Source organism: Mastigoproctus giganteus, chromosome 8 (assembly GCF_048544385.1).
Source record: "Mastigoproctus giganteus isolate SK-2022 chromosome 8, ASM4854438v1, whole genome shotgun sequence".
Classification (NCBI taxonomy): domain Eukaryota; kingdom Metazoa; phylum Arthropoda; class Arachnida; order Uropygi; family Thelyphonidae; genus Mastigoproctus; species Mastigoproctus giganteus.
The window spans coordinates 23,452,640-23,475,357 of NC_143582.1; the positions used below are offsets into that span (position 1 = coordinate 23,452,640).

Genomic DNA, 22,718 nt, shown 5'->3' on the forward strand with positions numbered 1-22,718 from the left:
TTGACTGGAAATCCTATCCACAGTTTTGCTGATGATAGCACTTTGCATTCCACGTTCCAGTTTGAGAAACCTTGCCCTGCACAAAAAGCTTCAACTTCTTGAATATTCACTACCAATTCCCTAAATGCTGATCTCCAGGTAATTCTCTAGTGGGGTGAAGATAACTTAGTTGATTTCATTCCTTCTAAAACTCAGTCCTATCACTCCTAAAACTCAGTGTTTTATATCTTGCAAAGAGGATTCTTGTGCTTCTGTGCTTGTCTTCGATGATACTCTGATTTCTAGACAAGAACATGTTTCTCTATTGGAGATTATCCTGACTTCTAATCTTGCTTGGCATAAGTACATCACAAATATTGCTTCCTCTGCATCTAAAAAACTGAGTTTTCTCTTTTGCTCTTGGCATTACTTTTCTTCCAAACAGCTACTCACTCTGTACAAATCTCAAATCCCTATAATGGAATATTGTTCCCATATATGGAGTGGTGCTCCCAAAACTTCTCACAGGCTTCTAGATTCCATTCATAAGAGGGCAGTTAGGTTAATTAATGACTCATCTCTAACAAAGTCTCTCCACTCTGTTTCAGACTTTTTGTGTCTGCTGTATGCCTTTCTATAGATACTTCCATGGGTACTGTTCTTCTAAATTGACTTCTATAATTCTCTCTCTCTCTGTTCCAAACTAGTCCGAATTCATGCCACAACCAGTCAGCATACTTCAAACTCACAGAACCAACTTTTCTTCTTCCTCATTTATTCCTTCAGCTTACTTTTTTTGGAACAACCTCCCTTCATATGTATTTCCTGAAAATTACAATCTACAGAAATTCAGTCTAATGTCAACTGGTATCTTCTTTCACCTTCTGAACCTTCAACCCATGCACAGCAACTAAGTACTATAGGTTCTAATACCTCTCGTCCTTGGGGTTTTCATTAAAAAAAAAAAAAAAAGCCCAGAGAAAACTATCTGCCAGACCATTTTGTCCCAACATTGAAGTTTTGCAGAAGCAGCATGATGGTCCAGGGCTGATTTTCACAGCTTCTTGGCCTGGAACGATCGGTTGTTTTGGGCAAAACCACGAATGCTCAGGTTTATCCTGGCTGGTGCAGCAAAAGCCTCATTCTTCTTTGCACCGTATGGTTAATAATAATAATAATAATGCGTTACTTTGAGGGAGCATGTTGAGGCAGACTTGTGTCAGCAGTACAGCACCCCATATCATACTGCTTGCATTGTGACAGACTGGTTTGAGGACACGAGCATTGAAAAGTAGGACTTAACAGCTTGGAGCCCTGAACTCAATTCTGTAGAGAAATTCTATGATGAATTGGATCATTGGATGCATGTGAGGAGAGACTACCCAAAAAACAGCTGATCTGGTTGCTGCTTTGAAGGCCAAATGGCAGAAAATATCAGAGGACATTTATAAAAAAATTGGTGGAGAGTGTTTCGTGGAGACTATGAACTGTTATAAAGACTATAGGTTTCAGCACACTTTATTAATTTTCTTGCAAATAAAGGTTATTTGTAGATATATAGGATATTAATGTAGGGTAATGTATACAACTTTTCATAATTTTTAAAATATCAGTAGTGTATAATTTATCTTATGTATTATATTGACAGTTATAATATATACACACACACACAAAATATTATGGTATTTCTGAACTGTAAGATGGATTCTTTTTTTTTAATTATCAGTAAAGTAAAAAAAAAAAAAAAGTCATAGTTTAGAGATGTCCTCAATAAAAAAAAGTACAGAAGTTTTTCAGGAGGCTTTCTTGGCAGTGGAATAATCCCTTTCAATTTTGCCTAGATGGGCACTGAAAAGCATTTGCAGTCGTATTTCCAGAAGGAAAAGTTTTCATTGGTGGGTTTGACACTAGTTTCTTGTGCTTTTCTAGTACAAGTATTATAGCCAACAGTGATGTTGACAGAAGATGATAATTTCTGCAACTAGTGGTGCTTCCAGTTTTGTTAAATGTTCTTTGAAACTTTTTTAATTTTGTTTAATACTCTAGGCAGATCATGATGAAAAACTATGGCCATAAAAAATAAGTCATGCAAAGGTTTTCTTGACCTCTTGTGATGAAAGGTTCAAATTGAAGAAAGACAGTTGTAGAATAGATGTGCGGAAGTTTGCCTTTAGCCAACAGGTAGTTGAATCCTGGAACAGACTTCCATCTGTTGTTTTGGAAGTTGATAGCTTAAATAAATTTAAGGCTGAATTAGACAAACATTTGGAGTGACCGGATGGGTGAAATGGGAAAGTTTTTTTTTTTTTTTTTTTTTTTTTGGCTGATGCTGTATAAGCTTGCTTTCTTGCATCATATGCCTCAACTAACTCCAATGCTAAATACACAAAGGAGCACAGAAATAGAGCAGCCATTTTAAATTTCTATTTAAATGGCTCTACAGTTTACAGTTGTGTTCTGTAAACTACAAATAATACCTTAGGTGTACTTAAATTTTTTTTCTCTCTAAGTACTGGACTAAAAAAGTATTTTTTTCTACATTATACAATAGGCTCTTAATTTTCCGGGATAGATGGTAAAAAAAAATTCCCAGATAATCAATTTTATTATTATTATTATTATTATTAGCTATATGGTGTAAGAAAGCCTGAGGCTTATGCTGCACCAGCCAAAAAAAAATTCCCGAGTTACCCTGAGAGAGAGAGAGAGAGAGAGAGAGAGAGAGAGAGAGAGAGAGAGAGAGAGAGAGAGAGAGAGAGAGAGAGAGAGAGAGAGTCAAAAGGGAATCACCAAGAAAGAGAAGAATGATGATATCCAGCTCAGGACCCTGGGTGTGCCAAGCCCATACTCACCAGATGTGAGCCCCTGGATTTTCCGGTTAATCCATAAATACATTGTCCCCGACATATGTAAGAGCTACGTTCCAGGATTTCTTACGTAAATCGAGTTTTACGTAACTCAGGAATGACTAATAAAATATTGCTACTATATCCCTGATATGCCAAAATTACAAAAACCACATAATATCCTCAGAAGAATGAAGAAAAATTATATGAAGAAAAGTTATATATTTTTAATTAGTTCAATTAAAAACTATATATTTTTAATTAGTTCAATTAAAAACTATCTGGGGACAGTGGTTGAAGTAGCCAGAGTGGCACATAAGAAAAGAAAACATAAAAGGAAGAAAAAATGCATGTTATTGTACTGTAAAAACTGATATGTATTTTGTAGACTTGGTTATTATAGTTGACCTTCATTGGTGCCAATCGCTTCACCGCTTCTCGTATTTTGTCTTTCTCCTTCATCGTGTTCACCGTTGCTACTGGCGCCTCCGTAGCCAGGTGGGAAGGAGCAGCAGTGCGTAGCACACGCTTCTTGATTAGACCGGGGTTCGAGCCCGTCACCACCAAATTCGGAGGATGCGGAAAGGTCAGGGAATGACCACCGCATATTACCGGAGCAATATGGCCTTAGTTGCTAATGCTCCTAAAAACCAAACAACAACAACCGTTGCTACTGACAAATCTGAATTTTGTGCGATACTTGTTAATTAATGTTTGGCCATTTTCATACATCCTTATTATTTTAATTTTCTGATTCAACTCAAATTGCTTTCCTTTTCTTGATGGATTTACTAGTACCGCTGTCACTTATTCTCTTAGTCGGCACCATGATAACAGTCAAAATTAAATTTTCTGAAAAGAACTTCACAGGGTTAAGGCAAACCCTGTGAACTCACTATTATCACTCCACACAAGCTCATATTTTATTAAAGCACATTTCTGGAGGTCACTGCCATAAAACAATAAAAACAATTTACACTTTCCGGGTTATTGGGAGCTTTTCTGTTAGTGCATCTAATTATAAACTCTCTTTTATTGCATTTGCGATAATACCAATAGCTGGAATTCTATGGGTTTTTATGTTATTATAGTGAAATGTGTGTCCTCTTCACTGAAATCTTCAATCATATAAATAAAAAAATATAAATAACGTAAGTCAGGGACTTACTGTATCGAAAAATGTTCAGCAACCTACATAAAAAGTATGGCGATAGATAAAAAATGAAAAAACTTACAACGCACTACTTACATGTCCCATACAATGCTTCCCTTTATTTTTTATGATGTTGCGTATAGTTTGGTCACCAACATTATAATGGTTCATTAGAGATTTAACGGATGCACCGTTTTCAAACTTTCAAATAATTTCAAATTTTTGTTTAATTGAAAGTGCAACTCTTGCTTTTGCCCATCATTTCGCGATTTCTAAACAAAAAAAAAAAAAAAAAAAAGTTACTATAAAAACATTCCAACATTTCTAACATAAATAACGAAACAAAATTTGTCCTTTTGCGGTGCGACAGAAAACAACATTCGACACAACGCACTAAAACAAACTAAACATTTGGTCTCTTTTTTTTTTTTTATATATATTTTTAGCCGCAGGTGTGAAGGCAGTGGGGGTTGCAAGATAATAATAGGTACACTAATCTCCCAGTGGCGACTTATAACATCACTTCTTATTGCTTATTTACGACTTGCAAAACATCTGTTTATACCTATTCCAGTTATTACTTGAATTTTATGATTTCTGGTTGTTGTTTTTTTTTTTTTTTAATTTGGAGTCTTGAGGTATCCTGGTTAATCCAGTGCCAGTAAATCGAGAGTCTGCTGTATTTGTAATTAATATGCACAGTTTTTTTTCACATTTTATGGTATCATGGTATATTATAGCCAAAACATTTTTCTCCCAGTTAACTCAGACTGCTGTTCAGAATTTTGATATTTTTGGAGCATGGACTGTAAGATCTAATGATAAAACATGTTTTCCTCTCCTTTTTTTTTAGACAATTTTTATATTTGTTAATTGCATGAAGTTGATTTTGAAACTGTAGAATACATATTTGGTACACGGGTAACAACAGAGCCAAAACTAATTTTTTCTTTTATTATATCTGTTTAAGTCAGATATAGTTTTTTGAAATCTCTGTTGGGCATATTGTAATTTGCTTACTTTCTGTTTTTTATGCACAGAATTGTGGGCAAGGTGAAGTTAATGAACCAGGTAAGTATTTTATAATTTAACAGTTTATTGTTCTAGTTGGTAATTTTCCATACAAGAATAAGGAAATGGAAATTTTTCATATTTTATGTAATTATAATTTTTAATTAATAATAATTACTAATAATAATAATTTTTAATAATTTTTACATTTGAAAGATCTTGGATTGCAAGTTCTTTATTTTTTGAAGAGCATGTTATTACACACTCTTTATTTTGTTTATATTTCACTAGATAACAAAATTTAAAGAAAAATTAAATTATTATTACTTGAACAAAATGCTTCTATAACAAATTCTGCTGATTTCCAAAAGCACTTAGAAGTGCTTTCTGAAGTGTTAGATCATTTGAGGGTGAGAAATGTGTTCTTACTATCCTTTTTCTTTCTTTTAACCGAAGTCTTTATTCAGTATTACTATTTAGTTCCCTTGCTTATTGACCCACCCTTGTATATATGGGACTAACAAGCAAAGATTATTGAGTGTCATTGCTGATTTGGATCAGGAGAAATGATTTCACTGTGATATCAGCCAGATAATTTCTCCTGATCCCATTGTGGCTGGGGATCCAGCAGAAGCAAATATGGAAATCTGATTCCAGAAGATTGATGTAGCCTCTGTTGTATCCAGGACAGGACTGGATGAGAATTACACCTCATTGATGATAAGGTCAGTAACAAACTGATAGAATCATTATATATAATTCATTTTTGGTGGTAGTATGTTTACATGCAATTCAATCCAAAGATAAGATGTTTTTATTTTTTATTTTTTTTTGTCTTAATTCATTTTAAGAAGCCTGTGTGAATTTCTGCCTTTACTAAGTTATATTCAAATGTTAAAACTCTTATTCTGTCATCCAGAACTATTGTCTGAGTAAATAGTCAGTCTCATTTTGTCACAGAAACTTGGGATATAGCTGATCAGGTTGATATACTTGTTTCTACAAACGTGGAAGCACACTGTCTTCCACGTTTTCTTCCACTGTCTTCAAACAATAGGCAATGATGAAATAGCATTTTCCTGTTTAATATTAAGATATTAAATTTAGTGATTCCATATGAATTTGTCAACTCATTGCCATAATGAAAATAAGAGGAACACATCACTGTTTTTTACGTATTGTATACCACTTGTTTTTATTAATAGCTAATGGCTGCTGCTTTCATTATGTGAAGATTTATCATTAAAAAAAGTTTGCATTTTAAATGTAAATTTATTTGCATATGACAAGAATGCAAAAAACATTCTTTATGTATTAAATTTCTGATTTTTGAGGTAAAACATGGCTGACTAACACATTAATATGCTTCCACCATTCTTTTGACATATGTAAGATCATCAAACTTAAATTTAATTTTTTAAGTAAGAAATACTCTTTTAAATAAGGTATTTCTTACCCTATCTTAAATTAAATTTAAGATAGGGTGAGAGATGAGGAGATAGCAGCTAAGTATTAAATTTTGATATGGTTTCAATCACATATGCTTATTTTATACCAAAGTAGGTTTGTGTACTGATTTGTTTCTTTAGTATTACTTGCCAGTAATCTATACAGGGTGTTTCAGTTAAACGTTTCAGAACTTCTAAGAGGGGTAGGGTACATCCTGACAACTCGAAATCATATAGCAATGTGGGGTCGGAAATGCTTTCCTGAAGCGGTGTTGTACATAGAAGCACCATAAAAAGAAAAGAGACCGTAAGTGAGAAATCGTTTTAATAATACATGAAAAGAAGCAAAAGGTACATGGATTAAAGTAAGTGTTCGAAGTTTCTTCAACCTCGTATTGCTTTCGCACAGTGGTACCTTGGAAAATGTGCTACAAATCCCCTTTTTCCTACTGAAGTGTTGTTTTCCGATGAGGCATCCTTCACAAGGGAAGGAATTTTCAACACGCATAACGACCATATCTGGACGGTCGAGAACCCGCATGCAATACGACGTTGTGCAGCACAGATTCGATTTTCGGTCAATGTATGGGCCGGTATTATGGGAGATCACCTCATCGGACCTTACCTGTTACCGTGTCGTCTAACCGGACCTATCTACTTGATCTTTCTGCAGCAAGTATTGCCACAACTTTTGAGAGATGAACAGATTTCTGCATCGACGCAACAGACAATGTGGTTCCAACACGATGGAGCCCCTGCCCATTATAGCGGAGATGTTCGTAACTACCTGGATGTCACATTTGGTCAACAGTGAATCGGACGTGGTGGTCCCGTGCGTTGGCCTGCTCGGTCACCCGACCTATCATGTCTTGATTTTTATTTCTGGGGTCATATGAAATCGCTAGTTTATGACACCCCTGTTGACAATGCTGAGGAGCTGGTTGCAAGAATCGCAGTAGCTGCCGAAGAAATTCGAAATTCGCCTGGAGTATTCCAGAATGTTCGGATGTCCATGCGTCGGAGATGTGAGGCGTGCATTGTAGCCCGTGGAAGAAACTTCGAACACTTACTTTAATCCATGTACCTTTTGCTTCTTTTCATGTATTATTAAAACGATTTCTCACTTACGGTCTCTTTTCTTTTTATGGTGCTTCTGTGTACAACACCGCTTCAGGAAAGCATTTCCGACCCCACATTGCTATATGATTTCGAGTTGTCAGGATGTACCCTACCCCTCTTAGAAGTTCTGAAACGTTTAACTGAAACACCCTGTATTGATGGTCATTGCTGATTTGGACCAGAGGAAATGATTCCAATCAGCATTGAAGGGTTTTACAACTGATTGCATAGATTTAAGTAGGAATTACTCTCCCAAATTAATCTACTTAAGCAAAGTACAAGACTTTCTAGTTATTTTTCAACTGTTTTGTAGATTTCAATATCCTTGATGGAATTGTTGAAGAAATTATGCCAGTATTGTTATGCATATGGGAAAAGCTAAAGAATTGTGATGACAAGTGAGTCTTTTCTGTATATTAGAGAGATATTTATTAGACTGATTGATAAATGTTTAAAATACAAATAAAATAAATTATATTTTTCTAGTTCATACTTAAGTCCTTAGCTACATTACATTTGAGATTTTTATCTTTGTTTTGAATAAAGAGGTCTGCAGTTTCTGTTTTTTGCTTATATTTGAATAATAAGAAAGCTTTTCTGAAATAAATAGTGCTGCCTGTAGTCCTTTGTTAATGCATGTGATCACCGTGATATACTTTCTGCAGTCAAATTCATGTGTTACCACAAAAAATGCACACCTGTTATTAACTGACAGTGGCTTTGTTAACAGCCCACTGTCCAACTAAATCAAATGGTGATATATGCATTTTTTATGGCAGCATATGGATTTGTGATAACAGTGAAGTTATAAGCTGTGACCAGAGGATATCAGAATATAAAAATATAAAAAAAGTAGATTATAAAATTTATTTTGGATTAAGTAAGACTGAATTTCATATGATGAGTCTTCCATGACAGTATAGTGGGTTTGTTACTTGCCATTTGAAGAATTTGTTTCCAAATCCTGTAGCTAGCCAGTCTCAGGTAGAGAGAAAGTGGGGGGTTTATCTCTAAGTAATTCTGAGTCTTTCAGCCTGCATCACAACAATTTAAAAAAAACAAAAGAGAGTAGACTGGCTGGTCTTCATTTGCTGTCAGTCACAAACTTTTACATTTCTGTATCTAAAAGGCCAGTTTAATGTAGTGTGTATTATTAAGAATAAAGCATAGTTTTTGTTTCAAGGGTGAAGATAGTGAATATGAAAATTAGCTTTGTGTGTGTGTGTAGAAATATATGTATGTATGCATGCATATGTGTGCGTGCGCACGCACGCACGCACGCGCACACACACACACACACACACACACACACACACACACACACACAGTATAGTCTGTCCTCGTATAGCACGATAGTTGTGTTTCTAGAAACACTCATGCAATATAAACAACAGGCCCTATGGGAAAAATAGGGTTAGGTGCCGACCACCCAAGATTGAACACACATTTGTAACCAAAACATTACCAAACACAATAAATAATCGTAATAAAATATGTAAGTATTTTAGTATACAATAAAAACAATTTCCAGTTACGTTTCTGCTAGTGGAATCTGTTATATACTGGTAGCAAACTCGATCTAATTGCGTTTGCGATAATACCGATAGCTGGAATTTTGTGGGTTTTTACGTTATTATGGTGAAATGTGTTTCCCCCTTCACTGATATAAAAAACATAAATACATTTTCAGAATCTTCTCTTCATTCCTATCGTGTTGCGTTCAGTTGGAGTGATTTCGCATTCGACTGCCATTTCTTGTAAACACCAAGGCAAATCGTGCATGAGCGAATTCGGTTCGTGTTATATATGATATCTTTCCCCTATTTATAAATCATGTATGATCGAATTCGTGTAGTGTAAACACGTGTTATATGAGGACTGACTGTATTGCCAAAAAGTATATGGACACCTTTGGGATCTGTGAAAAGTGAACCATACTTGCTATCTATGTGACTGGAATAAGTATAAAAGCAACTTTTGTTTATACTAGAGATTAACTAATCAACAAAATACAGTAGATGGGTTCAGTCTTAATGACTTCCAGTGGGGATGCATCAGAGGATGTCATGTTAGCAGTCCATCTGTTCTTGTTGATGCAGTAAACCTGCAACATCCTAGATCAATGTTAGCTGACTTAATCACCAAATGGAAATGGCATGATACTTTTACAGCCAGGAACCATTTGAGTAGACTGCAAAACCTGATGGAAAGAGACCAGAGGGCACTCAGAAGAGTGATACATAGGGCTCTTTAGTCTCATTGAATAATAACCAGGAGTTAAGGTGTTGCTATAGTAACTGATATTAGTACAAGGACAATACATAGGGAGTTACAGCACATGAACCAGGCAAGCAGTATGCAGTGCACAGTATCTACTTGCCTGGATCATAATTACCATAATTGATCTGTGGAATGTTGGAAAGTTGTGTTATGGAGTGATGAATCATTGTACAAAGGGTACTAGGAAAGTTCTGCAATATGACGCAACAATGAATCACAGGAAGCTGCTTGTTGCTGCATGTTGGGACATGTTCATATGTGCATAGTAGCCGCCGCGCCAAGTCGATGGGCTCAGTTATTCATTAGTAGTGAGAGTGTAAAGTGCTTGCGATGGCATCGTGGTCACGAAATGAGATAAGGACAGTTTTGCGGTATAATTTCGTGCGTGGTTTAACCATAGACCAGTGCTTAGAAGAAATGACTCTTGCACTAGATGATGATTGTCCACATCGTACAACGATATTCAGGTGGTATAGAGAATTCCAAAGGGGAAATTTCACTCTGGAGGATTCTGAGAGGCCGGGAAGGCCACGAATGTCAGTTACGGAGGAAAACATTACTGCCGTGAGGAAAATGCTTGACGAAAATAGGCGAGTGACCTACCAACAGATAGAGGATACTTTGGGCCTAAATGCACCAGCAATTCGTTCGATTCTGCAAGATCATTTGCACGTGAAGAAACTTTGTTCTCTCTGGGTGCCGCATCAACTGACTGAAGAGCAGATGACACGACGTGTGACTTGGTGCCGGGAGATGTTAAAAAAGTTTGATAAGGGACAATCTCGGTATGTGAACAACATCGTGACAGGTGACGAGACTTGGCTGTACTATTACGATCTGCCGACCAAGGCTCAAAACAAAGTTTGGGTCTTTGATGATGACGACACACCCGTAATTGTCAGAAAATCCCGATCTGTAAAGAAGAAAATGATAGCTGTATTTTTCAAATCGAGTGGAATTGTGGAACGTGTCGTTTTGGACATGCAGAAGACAGTCACAGCTAAGTGGTATACTGAACAATGCCTGCCTAAAGTCATTGGATCTATGAAGAACCTGCGGCCAAAGTCAGGAATGGACACCTGGTACTTCCATCACGATAATGCTGCAGCTCACCGCGCCAAAGCCTGCACCGAATATTTGACCACGACAGGACTGAAACTTCTCGAGCACCCTCCCTACAGTCCAGACCTTGCTCCCTGCGACTTTGCACTGTTCCCGCATGTGAAAATGAAGCTAAAAGGGAGGCGGTTTTCCAGTGATGAGGACTTTCTACGGGCTTGGGACAACGAGTGTGCTTTACTCCCTAGTGAAACTTGGCAGAACTGGTTTAAAGATTGGTTTCGGAGGATGGAAAGGTGTATTGAATGTAGAGGAAATTACTTTGAAAAAATTAAATAAACAAAGCTGTATTGCAAAACTTTCCTAGTACCCTTTGTATGGCTGTGTTTGGGTCTGGAAGATGCCCAGAGAATATTATTTACCAGAGTGTGTTGTCCAAAATGTGATATTTGGCAGAGGTGCTATTACTGTCTAGAGTTGTTTCTTATAGTTTGGGCTTGAACCATTGGTTTTCATTCCTTGAACAATGCATGCCATGCATTCTGGACAATTCTTCTCTTCCTAGACAGCAACAGCCACATTGGGGAAATTCCTCTTCTGTTCAGCATGCCGGGTATACCTTACTATTACAGCCAATTTTAGACTTTATTTGAAGGCATGGGTGTAAAGCTTCATTAGCATGCCCATTAGGAACTAAGCAAACCCTTAGCCATAATTATGAGAGCATTTGACTCAGGGGAAGTCTCCACAGACTGGAGATTTGCAAATGTATCCCCAATTCACAAAGGGAGATCTAAGGGTGACATGAGCAATTACAGACCAGTTTGTTTAATTTCTGTTCCGGGTAAAATAATGGAGTCATTGGTTAAAGATGCATTGTAGGATCATCTAGACAAGACTGTAGTAATAATTCAGACACAGCATGGGTTTGTTAAGGGAAAGTTTTGTCTGACCAATTTGATTGGATACTATGATGTGGTTACAAAGGAACTGGGTGTAAAAAATAATTTTGATATATACTTGGATTTCAGAAAAACTTTTGACACTGTTATCGATGGAAGGCTACTGCATAAATTGGAGCAGTGTGGTATTAAGGGTAAGTTGCTACAATGGATAAAAGGGTGGTTGAGTGGGAGAAGACAAAGTGGTAATCAATGGACACTGCTCTTTGTGGACTAATGTTATTAGTGGTGTCTTCCAGGGTTTGGTGTTGGGCCCACTGTTTTGTATATTTATAATTGATATTGATGAAAGTATATCAGGCTTAATATTGAAGTTTGCAGGTGATACAAAGGTTGACAGGGTTGGTAATGACAGTAATGGCAGTGTGCTACTGCAACAGGATCTAGATAATTTGGGCAGATGGGCAGAGAAGTGGCAACTGATGTTTAACATTGACAAATGCAAAGTACTGCATATGGGTAGAAGTAACCCCAAAGAAATGTATCAACTGTGTGGTACTACACTTATGGTGGTAGAAAATGAAAAAGATCTGGGAGTAATTGTGCAGTTAGATATGAAGTTTTCTGAGAAATGCAGACAGGCTGCCAGAGCAGGTCATGGGGTATTGTCAATGATATACAGTAATTTTGCTAGTAGGGAAAAGGAGATGATTATCCCTTTGTATAAGGCAATGGTCAGGTCACATCTTGAGTACTGCATACAGGTCTGCAGGCTTCATTTTAGCAGTTATGTAGAGTTGCTTGAGTGTGTACAGAGAAGGGCAACAAGATTAGTAGTCGCATGTGATGCAAGAAAACAAGTGTATGAGCTTATGCAGCATCAGCCAAAAAAAAAATCACACCATTCGTTCCAAATGCCTGTCCAGTTCCTCCTTAAATTTATTCAACCTATCAACTTCCACAACGGTAGATGGAAGTTTGTTCCAGCAATTAACCACCCGCTGGCTAAAGGCAAATTTCTGCACATCTATTCTACATCTGTCCTTTCTTAATTTGAATTTATGCCCCCTTAGGTTCGTAATCTGAACAAGTGGAAGGATCCCATCAGAATTCAGCGTGCTCAACCCATTCAAGGCCCTATACACCTCAATCAGATCACCGCGCAGGTGCCTAGTCTCCAGCCACTGAAATTTGCAGAACTTAAGCCTCTCTTGGTAAGAGGATCCTTTCATTCCCCTCACCAATCTTGTTGCCCTTCTCTGTACACACTCAAGTAAATCTACATCCTTCCTAAAATGAGGCCTCCAGACCTGTACGCAGTACTCAAGGCATGGCCTGACCATTGCCTTATACAGAGGGACAATCACCTCCTTTTCCCTGCTAGCAAAATTCCTATATATCATTGACAAAACCCCATGACCTGCCCTGGCAGCCTGTCTGCATTGCTCAGAAAACTTCATATCTGACTGCACAATTACTTCCAGGTCTTTTTCATTTTCTACCACCTTAAGTGTAGTACCACACAGTTGGTACGTTTCTCTGGGGTTACTTCTACCCATATGCAGTACTTTGCATTTGTCAAGGTTAAACTTCAGTTGCCAGTTCTTAGCCCATCTGCCCAAATTATCTAAATCCTGTTGCAGTAGCACACTGCCATTACTGTCATTAACAACCCTGCCAACCTTTGTATCATCTGCAAACTTCGACATTAAGCTTGATATACCTTCATCAATATCATTGATAAATATACAAAACAACAGTGGACCCAAAACCGAACCCTGTGGGACTCCACTAATAACATTAGTCCACGAAGAGCAGCACCCATTGATTACCACCCTCTGTCTTCTCTCACTTAACCATCCTTTTATCCATTGTAGCAACTTACCCTTAATACCATTGTGCTCCAATTTGTACAATAGTCTTTCATGCACAACAGTGTCAAAAGCTTTCCTGAAATCCAAATATATGATATCAAAATTATTTTTTGCATCCAGTTCCTTTGTAACCACATCATAATATCCTATCAAATTTGTCAGACAAGACTTTTCCTTAACAAAGACTTTCCCATGCTGTGTCTGAATTATTGCTGCAGTCTTGTCTAGATGATCCTGCAATGCATCTTTAACCAGTGAGTCCATTATTTTACCCGGAACAGAAGTTAAACTAACTGGTCTGTAATTACTCGTGTCACCCTTCGATCCCATTTTGTGAATTGGGGATACATTTGCACATCTCCAGTCCATGAGAACCTCCCCTGAGTCCAAGGATGCTCTCATAATTATGGCTAAGGGTTTGCTTAGTTGCTTTGCCGCCTCCTTTAATATAACTGGATAGATCCCATCCAACCCAGGTGCTTTTCTTATGTTTAACTTCAACAATTTCTCCTCCACTTTGCTCTCAGTTATTACAAAATCATTAAGTATCCTGCTACAATTTGTTAACCTTCTGCCATTTTCAAACCTTAATAATTCCTCATGTGTGAATGTAGATGCAAAATACTCATTCAGTTTGTTTGTTATCTGAGCAGGATCATCAACAGTCGAACCATTGATGTCAAGTGGACCAATCAGATTCATCCCCTTCCTTTTAGAGTTTATATAAGTAAAGAAATCCTTGCTGTTTTTCTTAGCATCTTTTGCCAAGGATTTCTTGTAATCTGCCTTCGCCTGCCTAACCTTCTTTGTGACCTGATTACAGACTAGCTTATAACTGCCATAGGCTTCTGAGTCACTTGATAATTTATATGCATCCCATGCATTTTTCTTCCCTGTTACGAGTCTCATTAGTTCATTCCACATGGTGAGGAATGAAGGGTTCCTCTTACCAAGAAAGGCTTAAGTTCTGTAAATTGCAGCGGCTGGAGACTAGGCACTTGTGAAGTGATCTGATTTAGGTGTATAAGCCCTTGAATGGGTTGAGCATGCTGAATTCTGATGAGATTCTTCTGCTTTCTTAGATTATCAACATGAGAAGATATAAATTCAAATTGAAGAAAGACAGTTGTAGAATAGATATGAGGAAATATGCCTTTAGCCAGCGGGTGGTTAATTGCTGCAACAAACTTCCATGTGTTGTTGTGGAAGTTGATAGCTTAAATAAATTCAAGGAGTCACTGGACAAACTTTTAGAGGGAATGAATGTATGAAATTGTTTTTTTTTTGGCTGATGTTACATAAGCTCATGCACTTGCTTTCTTGGATCACATGCCTCCATTACTACTACTATTACAAAGCACACCACATTAGCACCTTTGGGATGAGCTGAAATTTCAGCTTCATATCAGGCCAATTTACTAGATTTGACCACTGTGTTGAAGAAGGAATGAACCAGTACATCTTCCTGGCATCAAAGTGTGTGTGTGTGTGTGTGTGGTTAAGGCCAAAGGCAAGCCTACATTAGTAGGTATTTATCAATAAAAGGTTGTTTGAAAAATGCAGGCATATGGTTACTTTTGGCAATATAGTACATGTTATTTTTTTATTTCAGTATTTTAGAGTAATAACGTCTTATATTAACAGTGTATCATTTACTATTTATTTAAACATACAATTTTGAGATGTTTATACATATTTTTCTGTGTAGTTCTCAAGGAAAGGTTGCTATTCCCCTTCTCCTTCAGTGCCTACTTTCTCTACTGAGAAATGTAAAAGCTGTAGTTCATCAGCTACCAGCCTTTCTTGATTTTACATGGTGGGTATTCTTGAAATTAATCCCTTCAGTAAAGTATTCCTGATGTATGTGCTTATTAATGAGAACAGTAATTTTTTATAAGTAAAGTAATTTTTATTTTAAAGGTTTTAGAAAAGGAAGCCTTAAGTAAAAATACTCTGATTTTTTGTTATTTTTTGTGTTATATTCTGGACCATGAAATAAATGTATCCATTTATTTAATACTATATAGGGAATCTGTTAAGTAATTTTCCATTTGTACTTTTATTTTGATATAGCTCCTGAAATGAGAGAGAGAGAGAGAGAGAGCACACCCTCAAATAAATTATGGCTAACTGCCTGAATGCTTAGCAGCTGCATTAATTACAGCAAGCGCTTTGTTACTGAAGGTCAAAGATGATAGTGAGCCCCACAGATCTGCAGTATTGGGTCCCAAAGCAGTTCAGAATTGTCATGGATACTGATTGACATAGTCAAAGATGGAAAGAAATGTGGGAAGCCTTTAGCATCTCAGACAGCTGTTCAAATCGTTTCTCCATAGCTCAAAAAAAAAAAAAAAAAAAAAAAAATTCATATAACAGGCAAGAGAAAGGGGAATGAAACTTTACACTATCCTTACTGTCTTGAAAACGAACTTCAATACCAAGCTTGAAAACCTCATTGTTGCCCAGAATTCTTGATGAAGACTGTGAGAGATTCTTGGAATTTGCCGAATACATTATTGTGGAAACAGGATTACCCTGATCTGTCCAACCCAACTGCATTCTCTAATCAGATGAAACACCGTTCTGTGATTGAGGATTCATCATTTGCCAAAACTTCTCATTATTGGACAGATTATGGACCAGGTGAAATATATCTGGGCCAAAAGTCACTGTTTTGTTATTGCTGCAACACTTTCAGGGAAGACTTCTCTCTCATTGTTATTTTCAATACATGCAGCTGAAAAATCCATATGATTATTTCAAAAGCTCCTGTAACAGGGTAAAGTGATTGTATGATGTCATAACAGAACAGTCAAAGGATAAATCTCTCTTCATCAAAAGATTTATCCGGCCCTTTGAAAGATACAAAACGAGGCACTGTCTCATGTCATGAAAAGGGTCGATGGATATGATATGATTCTTTAATGGTATAATGTAGTCAGGTATCAGTAGTTCAGAAAACTTCACAATGCACATGTGTAAGGGAAAGTTTCTCTAACATAGTGTGCATCAGCAGAAGTTATTTTTAGCTTTTGAGGGTGACGTTCTGCAAAATATGCCCAGGACACAGTCTTGCTCTGGAAACTTCCTGATGGAGTGATTTCTAAGTGTAAATTATCTTACGTTTATAATAATATTAGAATTATAATAATCTTAAAATAATGTTGGTACTGCAATATTCTCTGTGGGGGGGGGGGGGGAGTGTTAAGATGTATGGTCTGCACCCAAAGCTAGACACAACTAAGCAAAAAAAAAAGTAATTACATTTATTGAATATAAAATTTCTTTTTTTTTTTTAGGCTATGTGATCTTGTTCCCTAAAGATTTAAAAATGATTGATGTAACTGATTAATTTCTGCCTCTTTGTTACAGGCAAAAGTTATGTCCTCTGCTCATAGCACTCTTAGGTTCCCCACGAACAGACAAAAACATTATTTCTTCTCAAAAATCTGGAACACTTGATGGAAGTGAAATGGGAAGAGGGTCAGGTTGTTTGGCTACAGCACCTTCGTGCCACAGTTCAGAAGCAAAGACAGTTTATAAGTAATTGTACTATAACTAATTATAAGCAATTGTACTATAACTAATTATAAGCAATTGTACTATACTATAACTGTAATAATCTTATTATAGTGGTTAAATTTCTTTAAAATTGTTAATATTCTGTATGATTATATCATTCAGATACATAATATTGACTGTGTATTAATAAAGTTCTTACTGTTTATATAAAGTAATTTTGTATTTGCTATAATTGTATTCATGTCAATAAAAATATCTTTGTGGAAGAAATTTTTACTCTGTATTGGAAAGGAAAATTTTATTCTTGATTGATTGCATATAGAATAAAGCACGTGTATCAGACTAATTACTGCAGAATACAGATACAACCATAAGTCAGTGTTAGCTTAATCAAAGTTAATACTAACAATGACTAATGGTTGTATCTGTATTCTGTAGTACTTTGCATCCAGGTAGAATGAGACATCTTAATTTGGCTTTATAAATTAACACTGGCTGTTAGTGTCTGCTGTTTCAACACTGGGTTTCCAGATGTCTTGCTAGGGTGCTGCAACCTTATTGTATTGTGCACGCAGCTTCATGGCAGAAAGTTACAATCAGTTATTTGTAAGATAAAATTGATTATTAACTTGTTACATGATGGAGGTGGATCTGTTTATTGGATAGCATGCCCTGATTGTGGGGCACACTATACAGAATCAAAACTCTCCAAAGATTATGTGATTAATCCATGTTCTTATATTGAGATCTTGGACTACACTCATAACTGTCATCTTCCTTCCAGGTCAGAGCATTCTATTTGTATGTATGTGTGGGAGAGCGGTCCAAATGTCAATCACAACAGTGATCTCACATACACTGTTATTTGCATGTGTTTTTTTTTTTTTTTTATAGTCTCATGCATGGTTGTCAAAGCTTGTATCTGTTGTGTTTTCCGATCATGTGTTGTCAGGGGCGGCACTAGATTAGCCGCCAGCAACTGGCACCCTAGGCAAATCATGAAGTCAGCGCCCCCAAAACTCCAAAGGAAATATAGGCTGAGGTCAGTACTGTGCCCTAGGAGACTGCCTAGTTGGCCTAATGATAGCACCGGCCCTGTGTGTTGTCCTGTTATATAGCTATTATTTGCTTCATTATTCTACAAGTGAATAACTGAAGATAAAGTTTTCTTTCCAAAGTGAAATAAATTTGATTCTCCCCTCCCCAAAGTTGATATAAGTCCATATCATGCTCACTGTGGGTCTCACTGGCTGGCTGTATTCTGGAAGTAGCATGTATGATCACTGGTATGTGTTAGATCAGTGCTTCTCAAATTATCTGTGGTGAAGGACCAGTTTCTTTTATTTCAAATCTGCTGCGGACCGATACTTTTGTAAAATACAGATCGTTGCGGACTGGTAAACTTCTGTGACGAAATTCCAATTCTTTGCAGATCCACGACACTGGTCCGTGGACCACACTTTGAGTAGCACTGTGTTAGATGTTTGAAACTGTATTATGCTTCCAAAGAAACAATTTCATGGCCCATTGTTAACTGCTTAGTAGGCATCATGAACAGCACATAATTTTCAGCAGAAAATATTAAAAATTAAAATATCTGTTACAGCAACACAATGTGAGTTTTACAAGGTTTGATCAAAATGGTCAGTGGATGATCTTATAATTCTTAAATGCACAGCAGTAACTAAATTAATGCATGTCTTTTGCAATTGAATGGCACACAAAGTGCACATTCCTGTATAAATATTTTAGCATAGCTGCATTTTTTGGTCAATATATACCAAAAAAAATTATGGGAACAAATGTCTACCAGAGAAATGACGATATAAGCTCTAGCATTCCTTTAGTTTTGGTATCACTTTCTCTTTGTCTCATTGGTTATGTTTGGAGTAGGGTAAGAATGTTGTCACTGTTGGGATATTGTTGCAATTAAAAAATATCAAAATAGGAATGGTTGTGGAGTGGGATTATATTTCAACATAGGCATTGAAATAAGTTAAGAATTATATAAGAATTGTGTATATCCTCACAGCTTTTACTATGTTACTGTTTAGTGGAAATGCAGCCCTGTGTTTAGAGATTAAAGATACTTATAACCTTTAAGTGCTTAATTGGAATTTTTTTATTCATCTTCCACATAAGTTTGCCAGTGGAAGCCATCCTTTGTCTGGCCAAGAGACCAATAAGTAAGTTTAGAACATTTGTCATCCTGGTGGCCTAAGTTTTAGACAAATAGTGGATTTGCCGTTTTTGGTGGTGCTTTTGCAAAAAAGAATATTAGAAATTTAGGTCAACTCATGTATTAAAGTTGCCATCTCTAATGTGAATAGAAACCGAAGTCTTCACTAGGAGAGAGAGAGAGAGAGAAAGGGGTAGCTTCTCATTGGAAAGACTAAACCAGAAATTGAATGCAGAAATATGATGTAATTAATAGCATTATGATACTATTAATTATAGTGAATTGTTACTGTTAAATATTTGACTTTTTCAATGATACAGGTTAGAAATTAGTAATTACAGTGAAATTATTACCATCTTCTTATTACCAGCTTGAATTATTAGGTTAACCATCTTAGATTTCTTGATACTTTCAAACTGCTTTCTAATAGTAAGCAAATTGACATCTGCTTCCTAGAAATTACCACATAAAAGTTGTGCCATGACACATTTTTGGCCAGATTTAGTTATTATAAAATTGAATCTGAGAAATCTAAACTATTACTTAGACAATCCATCTTCAAGAATGAATAGTTGTGCATGCCTGGTTTAGACCCTCAAGCAGTAACAAAAAAAGAAAGGAAATCATATGAAAGTAGATTTATTGAAAATAAGTTCCTGGCAGTATATATTCAGGATTGATGAAAATGGTTGCCCATGAACCTTGTTCTTGTAAAAATTTGCCTTTTGTTCTTTCTTAATTCTCTCCTGCCTTTGCAAATTTAACTGCTGTTATAATTGAGACAAATTAGGTGTTTAAGACTTTGATGGATTGAGCAAGCTCAGTGCTGATGGGATCCTTCCTCTTGCTCAGATGACACACAAGGGGACACAAATTCAAATCCAGGAAGGTCGGTTGCAGAATAGATCTGGAGAGGTTTGCCTTTAACTAGTGGGTGGTTGATTGCTGGAACAAACTTCCATCTGTTGTGGAAGTTGATAGCTTAAATAAATTCAAAGAACAACTAGGCAAACTATCAGTGGGAATGAATAGGTGAAATGGGAGGCAGTTTTTTTTTTTTTTTTTGGCTGATGTTGTTATAAGCTTGCTTTCTTGCATCATTTGCCACTGCTAATGCTAAGTTGTAGTAATAGTGGAAAATGATGAGAGAAAGCAAGCTTATATAGCATCAACAAAAAAAAAAAAAAAAAACCCCCGTTTACAAGTTCACCCATCCGTACCCTCCAAGATTTTGTCTAGTTCATCCTTGAATTTATTCAACCCATCCTCTTCCACAACAACAGGTGGAAGCCTGTTCCAACAATAAACCACCCACTGGGTGAAGGCAAACTTCCACACATCTGTCCTGCAACCATCCTTCCTCAACTTGAGTTTATGCCCCCTCACGTGTATAGTCTCAGCAAGTGGAAGAATGCCATTACCATTCAGATTACTCCATCCATCCACAGCTTTAAACACCTTAATCAGATCTCCCCACAGTTATTGCAGTCTCAAGACACTGCAATAACTGAAGCCTTTCTAGGTAAGAGCACCCTTTTGTTCTCTTCACTGGTCTAATTGCCTTACTCTGCACCCATTCCAGCAGATCTATATCCTTCCTAAAGTGAGGCCTCCAGACCTGTATACAGTACCCAAGATGCAGCTCCATACAAAGGGATAATTTCCTCCTTATCCCTGCTTGCAAAGTTTTGTATATGATTGACAAAACTCCATGAGTTGTCCTGGCAATGTATCTGCACTACTCAGAGAATTTCATGTCTGCCTGCACAATTACCCCAGGTCTTTTTCATTCGCCACCAGAGCTGGCCACAGTCATTTTCAACTGGTTTTGCAAAGGTTTGCAATGGTATTATTTATACCATTTGAGCCCCTCGCTCAAATGGTATAAATAATAATATCATCCACATTTCTGTCAAAAGCCTGCCTATTGGTTACTGGTCTATTATATTATTTATTCATATTCCTATTTTTATGAGATGACTGCAATTGTTAAACAGTATTGTTGATTAATGTACTAAATATTATTTGTAATTAAAATTTGTGTTAAGTATAATATAAAATTAATTATTTCTTAGTTACTGTAAAATTTGAAAAAATAAATTAAAAAATCACTATTACAAAAACACCGCATATAAGTTTTGGACAGGACTCCAGGGACCGCAAGTAATTTTTGAACAAGGTCCTGCAAAATTTGGGGCCACCCCTATTCTTCACTACTCTGAGTGTAGTACCACACAGTTGATAAGTTATTCTGGGGTTACTGCTACCCATATGCAGCACCTTACATTTTTCAATGTTAAACCTCAACTGCCATTTCTCAGCCCATTGACCAAATTTTCCTAGATCGTGTTGCCACAGCTCACCCTGATGACTGTTATTCACCACCCTGCCAACCTTTGTATCATCTGCAACTTAGACATTAAACCCGATATACCTTCATCAGTATCATTGATAAATATTGAAAACAACAATGGTCCCAGCACTGAACCCTGGGGAACTCCACCAATAACATTAGTCTACAAAGAGCAGTACCCATTGATAACTACACTTGTCTTCTTCCAATTAACCATCCCTTCATGGCGCCTCCGTAGCCAGGTGGGAAGGAGCAGCAGTGCGTAGCACACGCTTCTTGATTAGGCCGGGGTTCGAGCCCGTCACCACCAAATACGGAGGATGCGGAAAGGTCAGGGAATGACCACCGCATATCCCGGAGCAATATGGCCTTAGTTGCTAATGCTCCTAAAAATCAAATAACTAACTAACTAACCATCCCTTCATCCATAGCAGTAACTTGCCCTTAATGCCACATTTCTTCAGTTTGTACAGCGCTCTTTTTTTGCATCCGGTTTCTTGGTCACCACATCATAGTAACCTATCAGATTGATTAGACAAGACTACCCCTTAACAAATCCATGATATGATTGCAGTATAATTGCATGCATATCCAGATGGTCCTGCAGTACTTCTTTAACCAGTGATTCCATTATTTTCCCTGGAACATACATTAAGCTAACAGGTCTATAATGCGTTTAGGGCTGAAGCCTCAAGCTATGGAAAAAGTCTAGACTATGTATAAGTATAGTGCTATACTTATACATACGTCTAGACTATGTATAAGTAAGTTTATAGTCTAAACACATCATACACCGTCAGGCATCTCTCATATTGTGGAGTTATACTTCATAACTGTTTTGCATCATTGCATCGCTCGGGTACCTACCTACCCACCCACCGAAGAAGGGCCAAATAGCCCTGAAACGGTGCTGTCTGGGTGGTGGTATCCATCTGGGAATAAGTAACATTAGTCTTCTCCTCAGGTGAAGCATTACTTATTCGAAGTAGGGCA

The 22,718-nt window shown here is 36.9% G+C and overlaps 1 protein-coding gene across 1 annotated transcript in view; it reads left to right on the forward strand.

Moving 5' to 3' along the window:
* Positions 1 to 22,718, forward strand: part of LOC150081364 (brefeldin A-inhibited guanine nucleotide-exchange protein 3) — a 235,668-nt gene that overhangs the window by 47,569 nt on the left and 165,381 nt on the right. Inside the window, exons 7-10 of the mRNA XM_090380184.1 lie at positions 5,019 to 5,049; positions 7,870 to 7,954; positions 15,380 to 15,487; positions 17,044 to 17,214. Of these exons, the coding sequence (XP_090236310.1) occupies positions 5,019 to 5,049; positions 7,870 to 7,954; positions 15,380 to 15,487; positions 17,044 to 17,214 (395 nt within the window). The remainder of the gene's footprint in view (positions 1 to 5,018; positions 5,050 to 7,869; positions 7,955 to 15,379; positions 15,488 to 17,043; positions 17,215 to 22,718) is intronic.